Here is a 17874-nt window from a genome sequence, read left to right on the forward strand (position 1 = left end):
TTATTTATTTATTTATTTATTTGATTTATATCCCGCCCATCTGGTAGATTTTACCACATTGGGCAGCTCGATATTTTGAGATATCTTTATGGTAATTAACGATAGAAGTAAAAGACATCACAAGTGGCATTTCAAAATGAACTCTTTTATTTTTCTTCTCTCCGTTGGAAAGTAGGACAAAACTGAATGAGCTCCTTATGCCTTCTTAATATATTAGGAACTCTGAAAAAAGCTCTTTCCATATCCCGTGCATTTATGTGGTTTCTCCCCACTGTGAGTTCTTTGATGTGACCTAAGGTGACAATTTTCACTGAAGATCTTTCAAAATTCCATGCATTTCTATGATGTCTCCCCAGTGTGAGTCCTTTGATGTGACCTAAGGTTACCACTCTGAGTAAAGCTCTTTCCACATTCTATGCATTTATGTGGTTTCTCCCCAGTGTGAGTCTTTTGATGTAACCTAAGGTGACCACTCTGAGTAAAGCTCTTTCCACATTCCATGCATTTATGTGGTTTCTCCCCAGTGTGAGTCCTTTGATGTAACCTAAGTTCACCACTCCAACGAAAGCTCTTTCCACATTCCATGCAATCATAAGGTTTCTCCCCAGTGTGAATCCTTTGATGTAACTTAAGGTAACCACTACTTCCAAAGCTCTTTCCACATTCTATGCATTGATGTGGTTTCTCCCCAGTGTGAGTCCTTTGATGTAACCTAAGCTCATCACTTCGACGAAAGCTCTTTCCACATTCTATGCATTGATGTGGTTTCTCCCCAGTGTGAGTCCTTTGATGTAACCTAAGTTCACCACTCCAACGAAAGCTCTTTCCACATTCCATGCAATCATAAGGTTTCTCCCCAGTGTGAGTCGTTTGATGGAACTTAAGGTGACTACTTTGACTAAAACTCTTTCCACATTCCATGCATTCATGTGGTTTCTCCCCAGTGTGAGTCCTTTGATGTAACCTAAGGACACCACTGTGGCTAAAGCTCTTTCCACATTCCATGCATTTATGTGGTTTCTCCCCAGTGTGAGATCTTTGATGTAACTTAAGGTGACTACTTTGACTAAAACTCTTTCCACATTCCATGCATTTATGTGGTTTCTCCCCAGTGTGAGTCCTTTGATGTAACCTAAGGACATCACTGCGCCTAAAGCTCTTTCCACATTCCATGCATTTATGTGGTTTCTCCCCAGTGTGAGTCCTTTGATGAGTCGTAAGAGTAACACTATGACTAAAGCTCTTTCCACATTCCATGCATTTATGTGGTTTCTCCCCAGTGTGAGTACTTTGATGTGTCCTAAGAGTAACACTATGACTAAAGCTCTTTCCACATTCCATGCATTTATATGGTTTCTCCCCAGTGTGAGTTCTTTCATGTCTCCTAAGGTTACTACTTTGACTAAAGCTCTTTCCACATTCCATGCACTTATATGGTTTCTTCCCAGTGTGAGTTCTTTCATGTGACCTAAGATGATCACTGCGACTAAAGCTCTTTCCACATTCCATGCATTTATGTGGTTTATCCCCAATGTGAGTTCTTTCATGTGACCTAAGTTTACTACTCCGATTGAAGGTCTTTCCACGTTCCATACATGGATACAGCTTCTCTCCGGCATGTTTTCCTTGATATCTACTTCGGTGACATGGATTTACATTGTTTCTCCCCTGAGTCATTCCTTTCATGTGAAGTCCATGCCTGGCTATTCCTGTTTTCAATTCTCTGTTTTCTTGCTTGTTTTTGAGTTCCTTCCCAGGTTGTCCCAGATGTTGCTGGACAGTTCTTCTATTCCTGTTCATCATCTGGTAGATTAGAAAAAGAAGAGAAACAACCACTTCCAAAATCTGCAGGAATAAGGGATTATGTGTTCGGGCTCCGCCTGAATCATGGAAGAGGAAGGAAAGACAGGCAAAAAGGTGAGGGAAGAGAATCAGGGAGGGGATGAGGCCAGATCGGGGGTTGTTCCTTTGGGATTGAGGTTGGAAGGGCTCTTCACTGAGGGACCTTTTGGAGGGAGGAATAATGAAGGGAGGATCATTTCCACACGCAAATAAATACATCAAATTCAAAGAATAACTTCTCCTTCTCAAATTCTCCCCAATGTACTTAAGTTCCCAGAAAAATCAGAAAGCAATTTCTCCAAGTTGATTAAAGAGGAAACAAATATTTGAATGAATGGATTGTTTAGCAAAAATGCATAACAAGGGGGGAAAGGACAGTGTTAGAAAGGAAGAGTAAAAGTGTATTAATGCGAATCAGTTAGATTGTTGGATTTAAGAATGGGTAAAGAGCAGTCAGTTGCCAATGCTGAGAATTGACAAAATCTGCAGAGATTATTATTCAGAGGGAGAAGAGAAAGGACAGGTCCGTGAAAGGGATGGGATGTAGAGTTTATAAAATGCTGTTATGGGCAGAGAATCATCAGGAATTTCTGAAAACAGGATAGGAAGCAGAGATGGTCAGGGAAATAGGTACTGAGGTAATAGAATCTTAGTACTGCAGAGCTAGAAGGGAAGAAAATTCTCAACCTCTGGCTCCTGAGTTAGATACCTCAACCAAAATGTATGGAAAGGGGGTGGGGAGAATTTGATAAACCACATCTGTGAGAATAAAAGCAAAAATTTAAACATCGAAATTGAGAAGGTACTTGACCCCAGCAAAATTAAATATTACAAATTCTAAAGGTTGCGTATTACCGTAGTACCTCTGTTTACAAAATCAGTGTGGCCTCCAGGGTGTTACATCATGCGAAAAATACATAAACTGGAACACGAATTGATATAGCAACAGTGGCAGTGCTACAAACCTCCAAGTGCAGGGAAACTTCCTTCACCTGGCAAAAGAAATGGGGGGGGGGGAAGAGCCATAAACTGAAGCACCATTTCGAACTGATTTCTGTTCGTAAACTGGAAATTATGTTAACTGATGTACTACTTTACCTCAAAGGTAGCTGTGGCAACCCCAGACCTACTGGAGTATCCCACCCTATAGTTATGCTGCCACCAACCATTCCCTGTAAGGAGTCACACAGACCAGGAATGGATTTTAATAAACAAAAGAACAAGGTTTATTGAAACAACAAACAGGGTAAATAAAAGAATCAGGTAAATAGGAAACTGTAACGTGGCATAGTCCCAATCACACACATTCAACAGATTGGTTCCCACGGAACACTTTAAAGTAACGCACAGACCCTGAACCTATCAGTTCTGGCTACCTAGAAAGAAACCTGAACCTATCAGGTATGTACTAACTGACAAACAGTTGTACCCAGTCTGACACACAGACTCCAACTCCTCTTCTCCACACCAGCTCCAAATATATCTACAGTACAGCTCCTCCCCCCAGATGTCCCGCCTTCCACTCCCCATAGGATGGAAATTTCCCTCCAAACCCATGACAGACAGGTACCATCAGTGCTGTATGTGACACCTCCCCTCTTTATAAGTTGTTTTGCGGGGGAAAAGCTAAAGTGCTTTTCTCCAAAAAAACAACCAGGATCAAAACACAAAACAGTTATACATTATAACACAATCCCATAACCCATACTTACTCACTCTAGGTCAAACATATCACTTATGCATTTAAACATTAATATTTGCAATACATCAAGTTACCTTTATTAATACAAACCAAGCCTGTTCAATAAACAGGTAAATTTAACTTTTGGTCACCAAAATATACATAGTCCATGTTTCTTCGCCGTCTTCACTCGTCGGGTCTTCTTGACAAGGCGTCAGCAACACAGTTCATTGACCCTCTGACCACCTTCACTTCGAAGTCAAAATCTTGCAGGTTTAAAGCCCACCTCATAAGTTTACTATTATGGGTTTTCATTGTCTTTAACCACTGCAGTGGGGAGTGGTCAGTGCACAGAACAAAATGTCTTCCCCAGATGTAAGGTTTGGCCTTCTGAATCGCGTATACTATGGCCAGGCACTCCTTTCCCACGGTTGCCAAATGTCTCTCACCTTTCTGGAGTTTCCTACTCAGGTAGGACACTGGATGCTGGTCACCATTTTCATCCTCCTGGCAAAGAACTGCTCCTACCCCGCTGTTAGACGCATCGGTGTAGATGATGAACTCCCGGTCGAAGTCGGGAGCACGCAGCACTGGATACTGGACGAGCGCCTCCTTCAACCTCTGGAACGCCTCCTCCCAGTCGCTGGTCCACGGGATGCGGTCATCAGTCTTCTTCCGCGTCAGATCGGTCAGCGGAGTCGCCATCTCGCTAAACCTCGGGATGAACTTTCTGTAGTAGCCCACCAACCCAAGAAATGATTTGACTTTCTTCTTGGTGTTGGGTCTGGGCCAATCACGAACGGCTTCTATTTTGGCCTCTAGGGGTTTGATCACTCCCTTCACTATCCCCGGCTTATTCGAAAAAACCTTATGATATTTAGTGAGCAGCACTTTTAGTTCTTGCTGCTGGTCTTGGGTGAGTGCAGGACTGATCTTCACCTCATCTGGGTTGTATTTCACTTCCCCTCTACCCTCCCAGAAGGGTAATTCAGCTTCCTCACTCTCAGCTGCTTTTATGGCAAATAAAACCCTCTGTTCCCCTCTGTAGTAGGGTTTCAGGGCATTCACATGTACCACCCTCCGTGCTTGGTGTTCCTCCTGTTCTATAAGGTAGTTCAGATCTGACATCTTGGACATGACCCTGTATGGTCCTGCCCATTTGAGCTGCAGTTTGTTCTCTTTGCAGGGCCTAAGCCAAAGCACTTCCTCCCCTGGGTTAAAGTGCCTCTCCCTGGCTTTCTGGTCATACCAGGTTTTCTGTCTGACCTTCTGAGCTTGCAGGTTTTCTGCTGCTAGCTCTAGGTTTCTCTTCAGGTCATTCGTTAAAGTGTCTATATACGTCACAACATCTTGTGGGTCATCCTGGGTGATCTGCTCCCAATTTTGTTTGATTAAATCAAGTGGACCTCTTACTTTTCTCCCAAACAAAAGTTCAAACGGACTGAACCCGGTACTGGCTTGGGGCACTGATCGATAAGCAAACAAAAGGGATTGCAGCTTCTGGTCCCAATTGTTTGGATTCTCTGCCAAGTAAGCCCTAATCATGCGCATCAGAGTCCCATTGAACTTCTCCGTTAACCCATTACTTTCGGGGTGATAGGCAGTGGTTTCCTTGTGTTTAATTCCACAGATTTGCCATAACCGTTTCATGAGCTTTGATGTAAACGATGTGCCCAAATCTGTGATTATTTCTGAGGCAAATCCCATCCTGGACATATACCCCACCAAGGCATCTGCCACTGTGTTAGTTTCGATGTTAGTCAAGGGAATGGCTTCGGGGTACCTCGTGGCATGGTCCACAATGGTGAGAATGAACCGGTTCCCCCTCTTTGTGGCCTTGGGCAACGGTCCCACAATATCCACTCCTATACATTTGAACGGGGTGTCAATCACAGGCAAAGGGCACAACTTTGCTTTGGTCCTGTCACGGTTATTCCCCTGCCTCTGACACACATCACATTGTTTACAGAACTCCTTGATCTGCTTCCCTATTTCCGGCCAGTAAAAATTTTGTGTGATTCTCTGCTGTGTTTTGTTCACCCCTAAGTGCGCAGCAAACATGTCAGAGTGCCCCCTTTGTAAGATCATGGGGCGATACTTTTCAGGTACCACTAGCTGACTTCTGATCCCATCTCCCCCTTTTGAGATATTCATCAGGGTCTCTCTATATAAAATTCCCTTTTTCTCGCGAAATCTCGCTGGGGTTTCAGGTGTTAGCTGGGTGTCTGTCACCTTTTCAAAACACTTTCGGAGAGTGGCGTCTGCCTTTTGCTCTTGGCCAAATTTGCTGTCCGTGGCTAAGGTTTCTGCCATGGCTTCGGGACTACCCTCATCTGCTTCAACCTCGGGCTCTTCAGTACCCCCCTGAACTGTCCCCGTGGTAGCTTGTGAGCGTGTAATCACTAGCACCCGTTTCACATGTTCAGCCAGGTCATTTCCCATGAGCACGGCTGCTGGCAGAGTCGATGAAATCGCTAGCCGCCAAACTCCCCTCCAGCCTTGAAAGCTCACAGGTACCTCAGCTACTGGCAGTGAGATCACCTGCCCCTCAATCCCTGCCACCTTCAGGCTCTCATTTGGGATTATATACTTCCTAGGAATAATGTCTGGATGGCACAGGGTCACCTGGGAACAAGTATCCCTTAGCCCCCTATACTGATGGTCAAGTATTCCTACGTCCACCCCTGCGGTCTCAAACAATTGCGAATCTGTCCTCACTAGTAAGCAGCGCTTGACCTCCACAAGAGGACCATTTTCCCCAGCCTGATCAGCAGATGTAACTGGTCCAGATTGAGTAGCCATGGTAACAGGCTCCCTCAATGGCAAGGAGCTTTGCTCTGTCTGGACACAGAACACAGCTTTTGGCTTGGTTCCACTCAAATCATGAGGCAAATTTCCCTTTAGCTGCTTTAATTTCTCACACTCTGAGATTAGATGGCCCTTTCCTTGACAGAAATAACATTTTCTGCTGTACTTGGACTCTTTCTCATCTGGTTTTGGTTTTCCCTCCAAAATCTGAGGTCTTGGTGGTTCATGTCTGAGGGCTTCCCTTCAACATGGGCCCCCCCCTTGCTGGTTTTTCCCTGGTCCCTGAGAGTACCTGCTGTAGGTTTCTTTGGGCTTACCCACAGATTTCCCCTCAGCACCTAAGGGCTTCCTTATTTGGGAAATAAAATCTGCGATCTCTGCCGCTTCTGTCACAGATTTAGGTTTCCTCTCCCTCACATGGAACTTTAGTTCCCCATGCAGGACTGAATAAAATTGTTCCAGCGCTATCAGGTCTTTGAGCTGCTGGAAGGTCTCTGTCCCCTCCTGAGACAGCCATTTCTCTAGCAACCTCACCAGTTGGGCCCCCACTTGGGTAAAAGTCTGCTCTGGTTTTTTTGGGAGTGACCTGAATCTTTGCCTCAGCTGTTCAGCATTTATCCCATGCCGGGCAAACACCAGTTTTTTAAACTCAGTGAAGTCCTTCAGCAGTTCCACTGGCATCTCTGCATAGACTTCTGCCAGGCTGCCACTGATTAAAGATCGCATAATGGTCATCTTCTCAGTTTCCCTTACTGAGAAGTCCACAAACGCTCTTTCCACGAGGGAAAAGAACACCTCAGGGCAATCTCCCTTGTGGTACACAGGGAATTTCTTCAGGTCAGTTTTAGACAATTGGCCCACCTCAGAATCTCTATTGTTATTATTGTTCTGATTCATCAGTTCCAATTTTCTTAACTCAAACGCCATTCTGTCTCTCTCCAATCTTTCTTCTCTTTCCATTCTCTCTCTCTCTAATCTTTCTTCTCTTTCCATTTTCTCTCTCTCTATTTCAAATTGTCTTTGTTTCTCTCTTTCCCTTTCCTCCATTTCCCTCACCCTCAGCTCATGCTGTTGGGCTAGGAGCATTCTTCTGAGTTCTGAGGTCAGTTCTCCCGTGCTCTCATCCTGCACTGAGCCAAATTCCTCCTCAGAACCTTGGTCTCCCTGTGGTTCTCTCACTTCCCCCATTTCTGCCATTTGGCTTCGAGTCAAGGGCATAATCCCCCCCCAGAACAGGCTGCCTTCAAAAGTCAAGCCTCAAAATAAAACGACGACTTTTTTTCTTTTGCCTCAGAAACAGCCTTCTATAGACTGCTGCTGTCCCTCCAGCACCAACTTGCAACTGTTGCCAGGCAGAATCCACCCCCTCTGCTAGGCCTCTCAGAAGACAGGCTAGATCACTGTTCCTTCACACAGCTTTGCCTCAGCCCTTTCCCGCCAAAACGGGTTGCCTCAGAGCTCCCTAATCTAGTCTCCCAACCTGAGTTTGCACGTTCTTCCACTAGCCTACCTCCCCGTGAGGTAAGCCTAGAAGATTACCTACGCGCCCTCAGATTTTCCCTGACTAGACCCCCCTTGCTCTGGGCCCACTTGCCAAGGCTTTGCTGGACCACTGGACAACTGGACCAGTCGTATCCCACACGCTGGACACCAATCAATGTGGCAACCCCAGACCTACTGGAGTATCCCACCCTATAGTTATGCTGCCACCAACCATTCCCTGTAAGGAGTCACACAGACCAGTAATGGATTTTAATAAACAAAAGAACAAGGTTTATTGAAACAACAAACAGGGTAAATAAAAGAATCAGGTAAATAGGAAACTGTAACGTGGCATAGTCCCAATCACACACATTCAACGCACAGACCCTGAACCTATCAGTTCTGGCTACCTAGAAAGAAACCTGAACCTATCAGGTATGTACTAACTGACAAACAGTTGTACCCAGTCTGACACACAGACTCCAACTCCTCTTCTCCACACCAGCTCCAAATATATCTACAGTACAGCTCCTCCCCCCAGATATCCCGCCTTCCACTCCCCATAGGATGGAACTTTTCCTCCAAACCCATGACAGACAGGTACCATCAGTGCTGTATGTGACAGTAGCGTTCTCAAAAGTGCTACGTGTTCTGCATGCAGGGTCAACTAGGCAGGTGGAGCTCAGGGGTCTTAATGTGTGGATGAGACAGTGGTGTCAAGGGGAGGGGTTTAGATTTATTCAGCTCTGGGAGATGTTTTGGGACAAGCCGGGGTTGTACAAGAGGGACGAGCTTCACTTGAACACGGAACTTAACTGCAGGTGAGCAACATTTAAAAGGTGGCAGAGCAGCTTTGCAAATGAATCTCAGGGGAAAGCCAACAGAAGCCGAGCATTCATTTCAGACTCCTCATCCTTGTGGAAGCGGGATTGTTGGTCCCCTGGAAGGAGAAGCAAACAAGCAGCCCTTCTTGGGGGACCCCCCATACGCAGGTGCTTTTATACAAATGCCCAAAGCATCTGAGCAAAGATGGGACAGCTGCAACCACTGGAAGGTAGATATAAGATTGATATAGTGGCAAAATAAATGTAAGAAGAATGTACGGAAGGCAAAGAAATACTTTGTGAAATGTACAGCCAGCAATATAAAGAGGAATAATAAAAGCTTCTTTAAATATGTTAGAAGCAGGAAACTTGCCAGAGAAGTGGTTGGCCCTCCTGAACTCTTCAGGAGCCACAGATCTCTTGGGGAATGTCACCATGGAGATACAGTGGTGCCTCGCCAGAGGATTGCCTCGCCAGACGAAAAACTCACTAGACAAATGGGTCCGATGAGGTTTTTGGTTCCTCCCAAGACGATTCTTCCTATAGCTGTTTTCCACAGGACGAATGCACTTGCAGAGGCTAGCCCAGCACATTTTTAAAGATTGCGCCCCTTTCCCCTGCCTTCAGCACACCTCCGAACAGAAAAAGGAAAAAAAGAAAGCCTTTTTCCATTCGGAGCCTTACCGAAGGCATGGAGAAAGGGCGCAATCTTCAAAAATCGTGTTGGACAAGCCTCTGCTCACAACTAGGAGGGACCCCCACCAGTCTTCTGATGGTACAAGGGAAGCCCTGGGGGACCTCCTAAGGTGGCAATCTGGGCGATGACCCCCTGCCAGTCTTCAGATGGTGCTTCCCCAGCTCCCTAACTGGTAAGTGACTATTTTTAAAAAAAATTCCCATAGGAACGCATTAATTAAATTTCAATGCATTCCTATGGGAAACTGCAGCTCGCAAGACAAAAATATCGCAGGACGACATTAACTCCAGAACAGATTAATTTCATCTTGCGAGGCACCACTGTACAAGCAAAATTAAAGGCTGAAGTAGTTTCCCTGAAGAATATCATTTTGCAACAGAGGTTAGCCACAGATAGGATACTCCTGCACCATTGCGGCCTGTGTGTGTATATAAATCAAACATGTTCTTTCTACCAGGATGCCTTAAAATGACTAGTATGGGATCATTAAGTTAACAGACTTGACTGGCAGGAATCGTGATGATAGGGATAGAAACTATGTACTGTTGAATTTAGGTTCATAGGATTGGTCTTGGATAACTTAATGGATGTTGGCTTTCTTCACCCTACAGTATGTTGTAATTGGAATTGTGGTTCTTATTATTTTGGGATTATTTGTATGTTCTATCTAGACCTCTGCCTCTGTGTGTTGCTTTTTGTTCAACTCCAAGCCCAGGAAAGGCTAAACAAAGAGGAGCAGATTTAAATCCATCATCATTTTTATTGTCAGAATTTGAAAAGCATGGAATGGTACCTGGATATGGCTGAAACTATCCTTTGCTGAATGTAACATTTGTTCTATTTTTGTAGTGGGTTTTAATACTCTTTGTAGGTTGTGTGCTGCACCCTTCGCACCCACATTCTGGTTCTGATATGTGGATGAACCTTCATAATTTGGAACCACGGTGAAGAAAAACTGGAAGAATTTCTAAACCATCTCAACAGCACCCACCCAAATAAACAATTCACCAGTGAAAAAGAAATAGAGGGCCAACTCCCGTTCTTAGATGTCATGGTCGTACGAAAAAACTGACCTATTGGGACACAAGGTCTACAGAAAACCCACCCACACAGACTGGTACCTTCACAAAAACTCCAACCACCACCCACAGCATAATCAAAACACTGGTAGACTGTGCAAATCGGAACTGTGAAGCTCAATTTCTCAGCACCGAACTCCGCCATCTGAATTGGGCCCTACAGGCAAATGGCTACTCCAAAAATGAAATTACAAGAGCCATCAAACCAAGAAAAAAACACCTAACTGAAGAAGAAAAACAGCCACCAACAAATAAAGTATTTCTGCCATATATTAAAGGGGTCACGGACACAACCTACAAACAGTATTCAAGCCCACCACAAAAATACAACAAATGTTACGATCAGCAAAGGACAGATGGGACCCCCTCACAACTACAGGACTATACCAGATACCTTGCAGTTGTGGACAGGTATATATTAGAACCACAAAATAAAGCATCCACACCAGAATCAAAGAACATGAGAGACACTGCAGACTAAAACAACCAGAAAAATCGGCAGTAGCTGAAAAAAACAAGCTGGACATGAAATTCTATTTCAAAATACTGAAATACTGGACAACACCAGCAATCATTACGTTAGACGGCACAGGGAAGCCACTGAAATCCACAAACACCAGCAGAGCTTCAACAAAAAAAGAAGTTTAAAACTCAAGAATGCTTGACTTCCAGCACTGAAAAATATAGCCTGCAAAAGGTCAACAAACTCTACCCAGCCACAAGGACCGGTGATCACTACACACAAAAGACCAGCTAACAACACCCATCAATCACAGTGACAGAGGACAGGAGTAGCACTCTGTGCTCTGGTGCAGTTTGTTTGGAGAGGAGTATTTATAGCTGTGGGATCAGCTTTTGTCTTTTTCAGGATATGGTGATTATGGTGAGCAGTGTGTTTTTGTTGTGGGTGTATTGTGATAAAGAGAGATTATCTGTCACTGTGATTTATGGGTAATGAGAGTGAAAGAGGAGAGCGCAAAAAACGGTCTGAAACTCAACATCAAAAAAACTAAGATCATGGCCACTGGTCCCATCACCTCCTGGGAAATAGAAGGGGAAGATATGGAGGCAGTGTCAAATTTTATCTTCCTGGGCTCCATGATCACTGCAGATGGAGACAGCAGCCTTGAAATTAAAAGGCGCCTTCTTCTTGGGAGGAAAGCGATGACAAATCTTGACAGCATCTTGAAAAGCAGAGACATCACATTGCCAACAAAAGTCCGAATAGTCAAAGCTATGGTTTTTCCTGTCGTGATGTATGGAAGTGAGAGCTGGACCATAAAGAAAGCAGAGTGCCGAAGAATTGATGCCTTTGAATTGTGGTGCTGGAGGAGGCTCTTGAGAATCCCCTGGACTGCAAGGAGAACAAACCTATCAGTTCTAAAGGAAATCAACCCTGAGTGCTCACTGGAAGGACAGATCCTGAAGCTGAGGCTCCAGTACTTTGGCCATCTCATGAGAAGAAAAGAGTCCTTGGAAAAAACCTTGATGTTAGGAAGGTGTGATGGCAAGAGGAGAAGGAGACGACCGAGGATGAGATGGCTGGACAGTGTCTGCGAAGCAACCAACATGAACCTGACACAACTCCGGGAGGCAGTAGAAGACAGGAGGGCCTGGCGTGCTCTGGTCCATGGGGTCACGAAGAGTCGGACATGACTAAACGACTAAACACACACAGCTGGTCTTTTGTGTTGATGGTGTCAAAAGCTGCTTTGAGGTCCAGGAGTATCAACAGGGTCACACTCCCCCTGACTCTCTCCCGGCAAAGGTCATCATACTGGGCGGCCAAGGCAGTCTCTGTACCAAAACCCGGCCTGAAACCCGATTGAAATGGATCCAAAAAACCGTTTCATCCAGCCACACCTGGAGTTGCCCAGCCACGACCCGCACCAACACTTTGCCCAAATAAGGGAGGTTTGCCACTGGTCAGTAGTTAACCATCAGCCTTGGGTCCAGGTTAGGCTTTTTAAGGAGTGGCTGAATTACCGCCTCTTTCAAGGTGGTAGGGACCACTCCCTCTCTCAAAGAAGTGTTCACAGTCTCCTGGACCCAGGTGCAAAGTCCACTGGCAGATCTTCCAATTACCAAGATGGGCAAGGGTCGAGCAGAGTGGTGGTAGAATGGACAGATCCAAGCACCCTGTCCACATCCTCAGGTGTCAACAATTGAAACTCATCCATTAATACTTGACCTAAGCATGGCACACTGGACACATCCTCTGATTTTGCGGTAATAGTGGAGCTGTAATCAATTGCTAACCGACCAAGACCGGACTATCATAGAACGGGTAGCGAAATTTTGGGCGGCATGCTACAGCAGACAGACTAGATAGCTCAACCCTTAGACCTTGGCCATACATCGCTATATTTGCTGCTTTAGACATTCTTAGCTGTTTTTAGACATTTTACCTTTTGTATGACTATATATGCCACTCTCCTCAACGGTTTACCTTTTATCTTTTAGCAGTTTTACCTTTTATCCTTTTATCTTTTTATCCTTTTTTTATCCTTTATTTTTACCTCTTGTATGACTTTGTAGTACATGCTTGTCTATGAAGTTATGTATTCAATTTTGTATGGCTCGATGCCGTAATAATAAAATGTATGTATGGTAATAGTGGAGTCCAAGCCACTGCGAACCTGAGCGATATCCCCCTCAAAATGGATGGCAAACTCATCACAGCAAGCTGATGAGCAGTCCGGGACCTCTACCTGATTTTCCGGTTGAAGGAGATTCCAACCGCCCGAAACAGCTCTGCTGTTTCTGAGAAAGCAATACAGCTGGAGAAATATTGCCGTTTCTCCAGCCGTATTGCCACGAAATAGGCCCGATAATGGGCTCTAAGTCGTGTTCGATCGGACTCCCAGTGGGATTTTGAGAGGAGAGCCAACCATGTCAACTTCAAAGTGTTGATGCTTACGTACAAAGCCCTAAATGGTTTAGAGCCTCAATACCTGGCAGAACGCCTACTCCCACCAAGACCTACCCATGTCACCCGTGGGAGCCAGGAGGTGAGGATGAGGAGCCTAACGCCAAGGGAGGCCCAGAAGGAAAAGACAAGAAATCGGGCCTTCTTGGCGGAAGCTCCTCGCCTCTGGAACAACCTACCTCCAGAGATTCATGTGGCTCCATCGCTGGGTATCTTTAAAAACCAATTAAAACATGGATGTTTCGGCAGGCCTTCCCTCCAGTCAATCCCTAATGCTTTTTTCCCTTCCTCTTCCCATTGTTTGCTCCCATCTTGTGAAATGTGTTTTACTATGTAGTAACTGTTTTTATATACAGTGGTGCCTTGCATAGCGAGGTTAATCCATTCCGGATTAACCTTCGCTATGGCGAAACATTGCTGAACGGGACAGGGAAACCGATGTTTAATGCGTTTCAAAAGGGCCGAAAACTCACCGTTCAGCGATGCTTCCCGGGTCCGGCAGCCATTTTCGCGCCCTCAGTAAGCGAGGGCAGGGCACGAAAACGCTGCGCGCGGCCATTTCGGGGCTTCCGGCGGCCATTTTGGAGCCACCGAACAGCTGATCCGCGCCTTCGTTTTGCGAAGATCGGTAAACGAAACACTTACCCATCATCGCAAAGCGATTTTTGCCCTATCTAAACATCGGTAAGCGATCGCATTAGCGATCCCCTAAAAGAGATTGCCATGCAATTTCGTCGTTCTACGGTGCGCTCGTTAAGCGAGGCACCACTGTATATTTCTGTGGTTTTTTTGCTGTAAGCTGCCTAGAGTGGTCTTAACCGACCAGACAGGTGGGATATAAATAAATAAATAAATAAATAAATAAATAAATAAATAAATAAATAATCCCCCAGAGCATTCAGGAAACCATCTGGATCCATTAGTCTCAGAGAGTGGATCATCTTAATAGATCCCCCACCCTTGCAGAGAGGAGAAGAAGCTAATAGTCTAAACTTGACCAGGAAGTGGTCTGACCATGACAATGGGGTCACAACCAGCCCCTCCACATCCAAACTACCATCTTCTAGTCCCGTTGAGAAAACCAGGTCCAAGGTATCACCCTTCTCATGTATCGAGCTGATGACACATTGAGACAGACCCATGGTTGTTATGGCGGCTATGAAGTCCTGGGCTGCCCCAGTCAAGGCAGCCTCGGCATGAATATTGAGGTCCCCCAGCACCAACAGCCTGGGAGTCCTCAACACTAGGTCCTAGATGACCTCTGTCAGCTCAGGCAGGGAGACCGTTGGTACGCAGCAGGGTGGGCGGTATACCAACAGAATCTCTAATCTCTCTCACAAGCCCAACACACAATACAAGCCCTCCTCTCAAATGGATAGAAAGCCTGGTCAAGGAGATAGAACTCCTATAGACTACAGCAACTCTACTTCCCCGACCCTCCGAGCGACACTGGTACTGGACCGAGTACCCAGGAGGACACAGCTAGGAGAGGGGAACACCAACCTCCTATTCCACCCAGGTCTCAGTAATGCACTGAGTTCACTGACACCCAGAATGTCAATGTTTACTCGTGCCATCTTCTGTTTGACCAGATCCAGTTTATCAAGGTTCATAGATCTTACATTCCAGGTTCCTATGCAGTATTTTTCTTTGCAGCATTGGACTTTCCTTTCACTTGCAGGCCCACAGCTGAGCATCCTTTTGGTCTTTGACCCAACCACTTCATTAGCTCTGGTGCTACTTCTACTTGTCCTCCACTCTTCCCCAGTAGCATGTTGGACGCCTTCCGACCTGAGGGGCTCATCTTCCAGCATCATATCTTTCAGCCTTTTGTTTCTGTTCATGGAGTTTTCTTGGCAAAGATACTTGAGTGGCTTGCCCGTTCCTGCTCCAGGTGGACCGTGTTTAGTCAGAACTTTCCCCTATGACTTGTCCATCTCAGGTGTCCCTGCATGGCATAGCCCATAGCTTCTCTGAATTACTCAAGCCCCTTGACCATGACAAGCTAGCATTCTGTGGACATAGGATCATGAACCATAGAATCATGAAGAAGTGATGTTGGAAGGGGCCTGTAAAGCCATCAAGTCCAACCCCCGATCAATGCAGGAATACAGTCGAAACATATCTGCCAGGTGATAAGTTTTTCTTGAATGCCTCCAGTGTTGGAGCACTCCAAAATAGTCGAAACATAAAGCCCAGCAGGGTCTAGAGGCATAGCTCTGCCTCCCTTCCATCGGGTGACGTGTGTTTCAGGCTTGGGAATGAAGTCTTGAGGAGTCCAGGCTGAAATGTTCACCACCCTTTCTTACATATTTTTTAAATCCTTATTTAAATCACTGCCTTGCTTATCCCACATGGAGGAGACTCACCCGCCAGTCTCCGGGAGTTTGTCAAGGCAACTTCAAGGTTAAAGAGTTCTGCGCCCCTTGAGATTAATAATCGGTGTGGCGTTCACCTTTGTGGCACCTGCATGTTGTGCCCTCACAAAGGCTCCTGTCGTGTTTTCCTTCCACTGCCACTAGTAGATTACCTCAATCTAAATGAGGTAATATAAATGATGTTTGCCAAAACACTTGTCTTGTGAATGCAAACCAAACCTATTTATTGAAATAAAGCAAAGTTCTTCAGATGAACATTGTACACAAGCAAATCATTAACAGGTCTTTCAGTACATACTTTTCTCTTGACATACAATTACCACTTTGTCTATTTTCTTAACCAGCTTTATCACTCAGGATCTGTTCCTTCCCTTTCTGACTAACCAGTCTCTTATCTCTCTCTGGATCTCTTTCAATCTCTTTACTCTCTCTATCTCTCTATTGCCAAACCTTTATATATCCTGACTCCACCCTTCCAATCCTCTCATAGGCTCATGCAAATTAGATCATGACTATGAATGGCATGAGTGACATGGGGTGATTGTCACATACCTCCCCCCCCCAAGAAAAGTTTGTTTCATGGGGGAAACCTTACAGTTTACCCTTATGAACAACGGAACATACAGAGAACAATACATCCAAAACACCATCATAACAATATGCTTACCAGTTATGGTCTAAATCATATACCAAATTTTACCATATAAAACATTATATTTACTATATATAGTACTGATACATCTCTTATACTGGTTTTCTCTCTATTACTATGTTTACCAGATCAAACGTATTACTTTAAAAATTTAAAACAATCAATACAATTATAAACATTTGCATTACTCACATTAATACAAATCACGTAAACAGAACATTTAATACAACCTTACAAACTTTGGTTTATCCACCCGGCCTTCAAGGCAAGGTATCAGCATTCATGCTCTAAGTCCATTTTTCACTGTGGATTACAAAGTCAAAGTCTTGCAGGTTCTGTGCCCATCTTGCAAGCTCATTGCTAGTGGATTTCAAAGTTCGTAGCCACAACAGAGGGAAAGGGTCGGTGCAAAGGATGAACTTCCTTCCCTTAAGGTTTCAGTCTTTGCAGTGTCCAAACAATTGACAGGCATGCCCTCATGTGGCAGACAAATGTCTCTCACCAGGTCGAAATCTCCTGCTGATCAGAGTCATTGGGTGTAGATTCCCTCTGTAGTCTGTTCGGCATAGCATGGCTCCCAGACTCACACTCGACACATCGATGTATACAATGAACTCTCGGTTGTAGTCCAGCACAACAAAGGCAGATCTTGAAGTCCGCACTCTCTTCTGTTGTCTGGCAGTTATCAGGCACCCTGAGGTCCCCTGGATGTCCTCCACTTGCCATTTCCGTGTGAAGCCTGCTCTCTTTCTGGATCATGGCTTCACTTTTTCAGCTGGGAAAAGGGTAGGCAGTTCCCTCTCCTCCTCCAGAACATCTCTGGATGCATCCTTCTCTGAGAGTCTATTGCTTTCACCTTCCTTCTCACCCACAAATTCACCCACAGGTACTTTAGTTGCAAAGTCTTCCATATGTGAGGGACCACTAGCATAGGCCACTTCCAAATTCTCAGGTGAGTTTCTTTTAGGTGCCATCTCTGACACTTGGCTTATGGCAGATCTTTTCATCTCATCCTATTTCTTTATTCATTGATATGTTAGGTAGGGGTTTGCTTTGCAAGGTTTTAAGGCCTTTTGCAGCTGCAGAGCTACCAGCCTCTCTAGCACTCTGGTGCTGCTACAACAAATCAATAGGTTCTGAGCATGCCAAAACTAATTTACTCCCCTCTATGGTTCTCAACCTCACAACTTTGTTCTCAGGACAGAATGCTCTTTCTTGGGCCTCATGCAAGCCTTTCTCCTTTCCAGGAGTACCTCCCAAGCTTGGCTCTTCTACCTCTATAGCCTCTTCCCTATATTTTACAGGGTCAATTAACTGTTTGTAATGTCCATCACTCCTAGGAGGCGTTGATAAAACCTCTCTATATATCAGGTTTTATCACCTATAAACCTCTCTGGGTGTTCAGGTGTCTGTGGAATTGGACTCTCATTAGCTTTTGTAATTCAATCATTTTTAAAGTACTATCTTCCTCCTGCTCATCAATAAAGTAAGTATTATTAGGA

At 45.0% G+C, this 17874-nt stretch overlaps 2 protein-coding genes across 12 annotated transcripts in view; both read right to left on the reverse strand.

Moving 5' to 3' along the window:
- Positions 1-17874, reverse strand: part of LOC110070647 (uncharacterized) — a 262437-nt gene that overhangs the window by 101582 nt on the left and 142981 nt on the right. The window lies entirely within an intron of this gene.
- The window catches only part of LOC140703803 (uncharacterized), a 276588-nt gene continuing 258843 nt past the window's right edge, over positions 130-17874 (reverse strand). For 4 of the 7 annotated variants that reach the window (XM_078387458.1, XM_078387455.1, XM_078387457.1 and 1 more), the window contains one exon: positions 3041-11767. In XM_078387458.1, coding sequence (XP_078243584.1) covers positions 3710-6325 — 2616 coding nt within the window. In that variant the 5' untranslated portion in view covers positions 6326-11767 and the 3' untranslated portion in view covers positions 3041-3709. Of the gene's footprint in view, positions 1804-2705; positions 2835-3040; positions 11768-17874 lie in introns of those variants that run through there. The other 3 variants (XM_078387459.1, XM_078387460.1, XM_078387461.1) reach the window with 2 other exon arrangements.

Source organism: Pogona vitticeps, chromosome 2, assembly GCF_051106095.1.
Source record: "Pogona vitticeps strain Pit_001003342236 chromosome 2, PviZW2.1, whole genome shotgun sequence".
Classification (NCBI taxonomy): domain Eukaryota; kingdom Metazoa; phylum Chordata; class Lepidosauria; order Squamata; family Agamidae; genus Pogona; species Pogona vitticeps.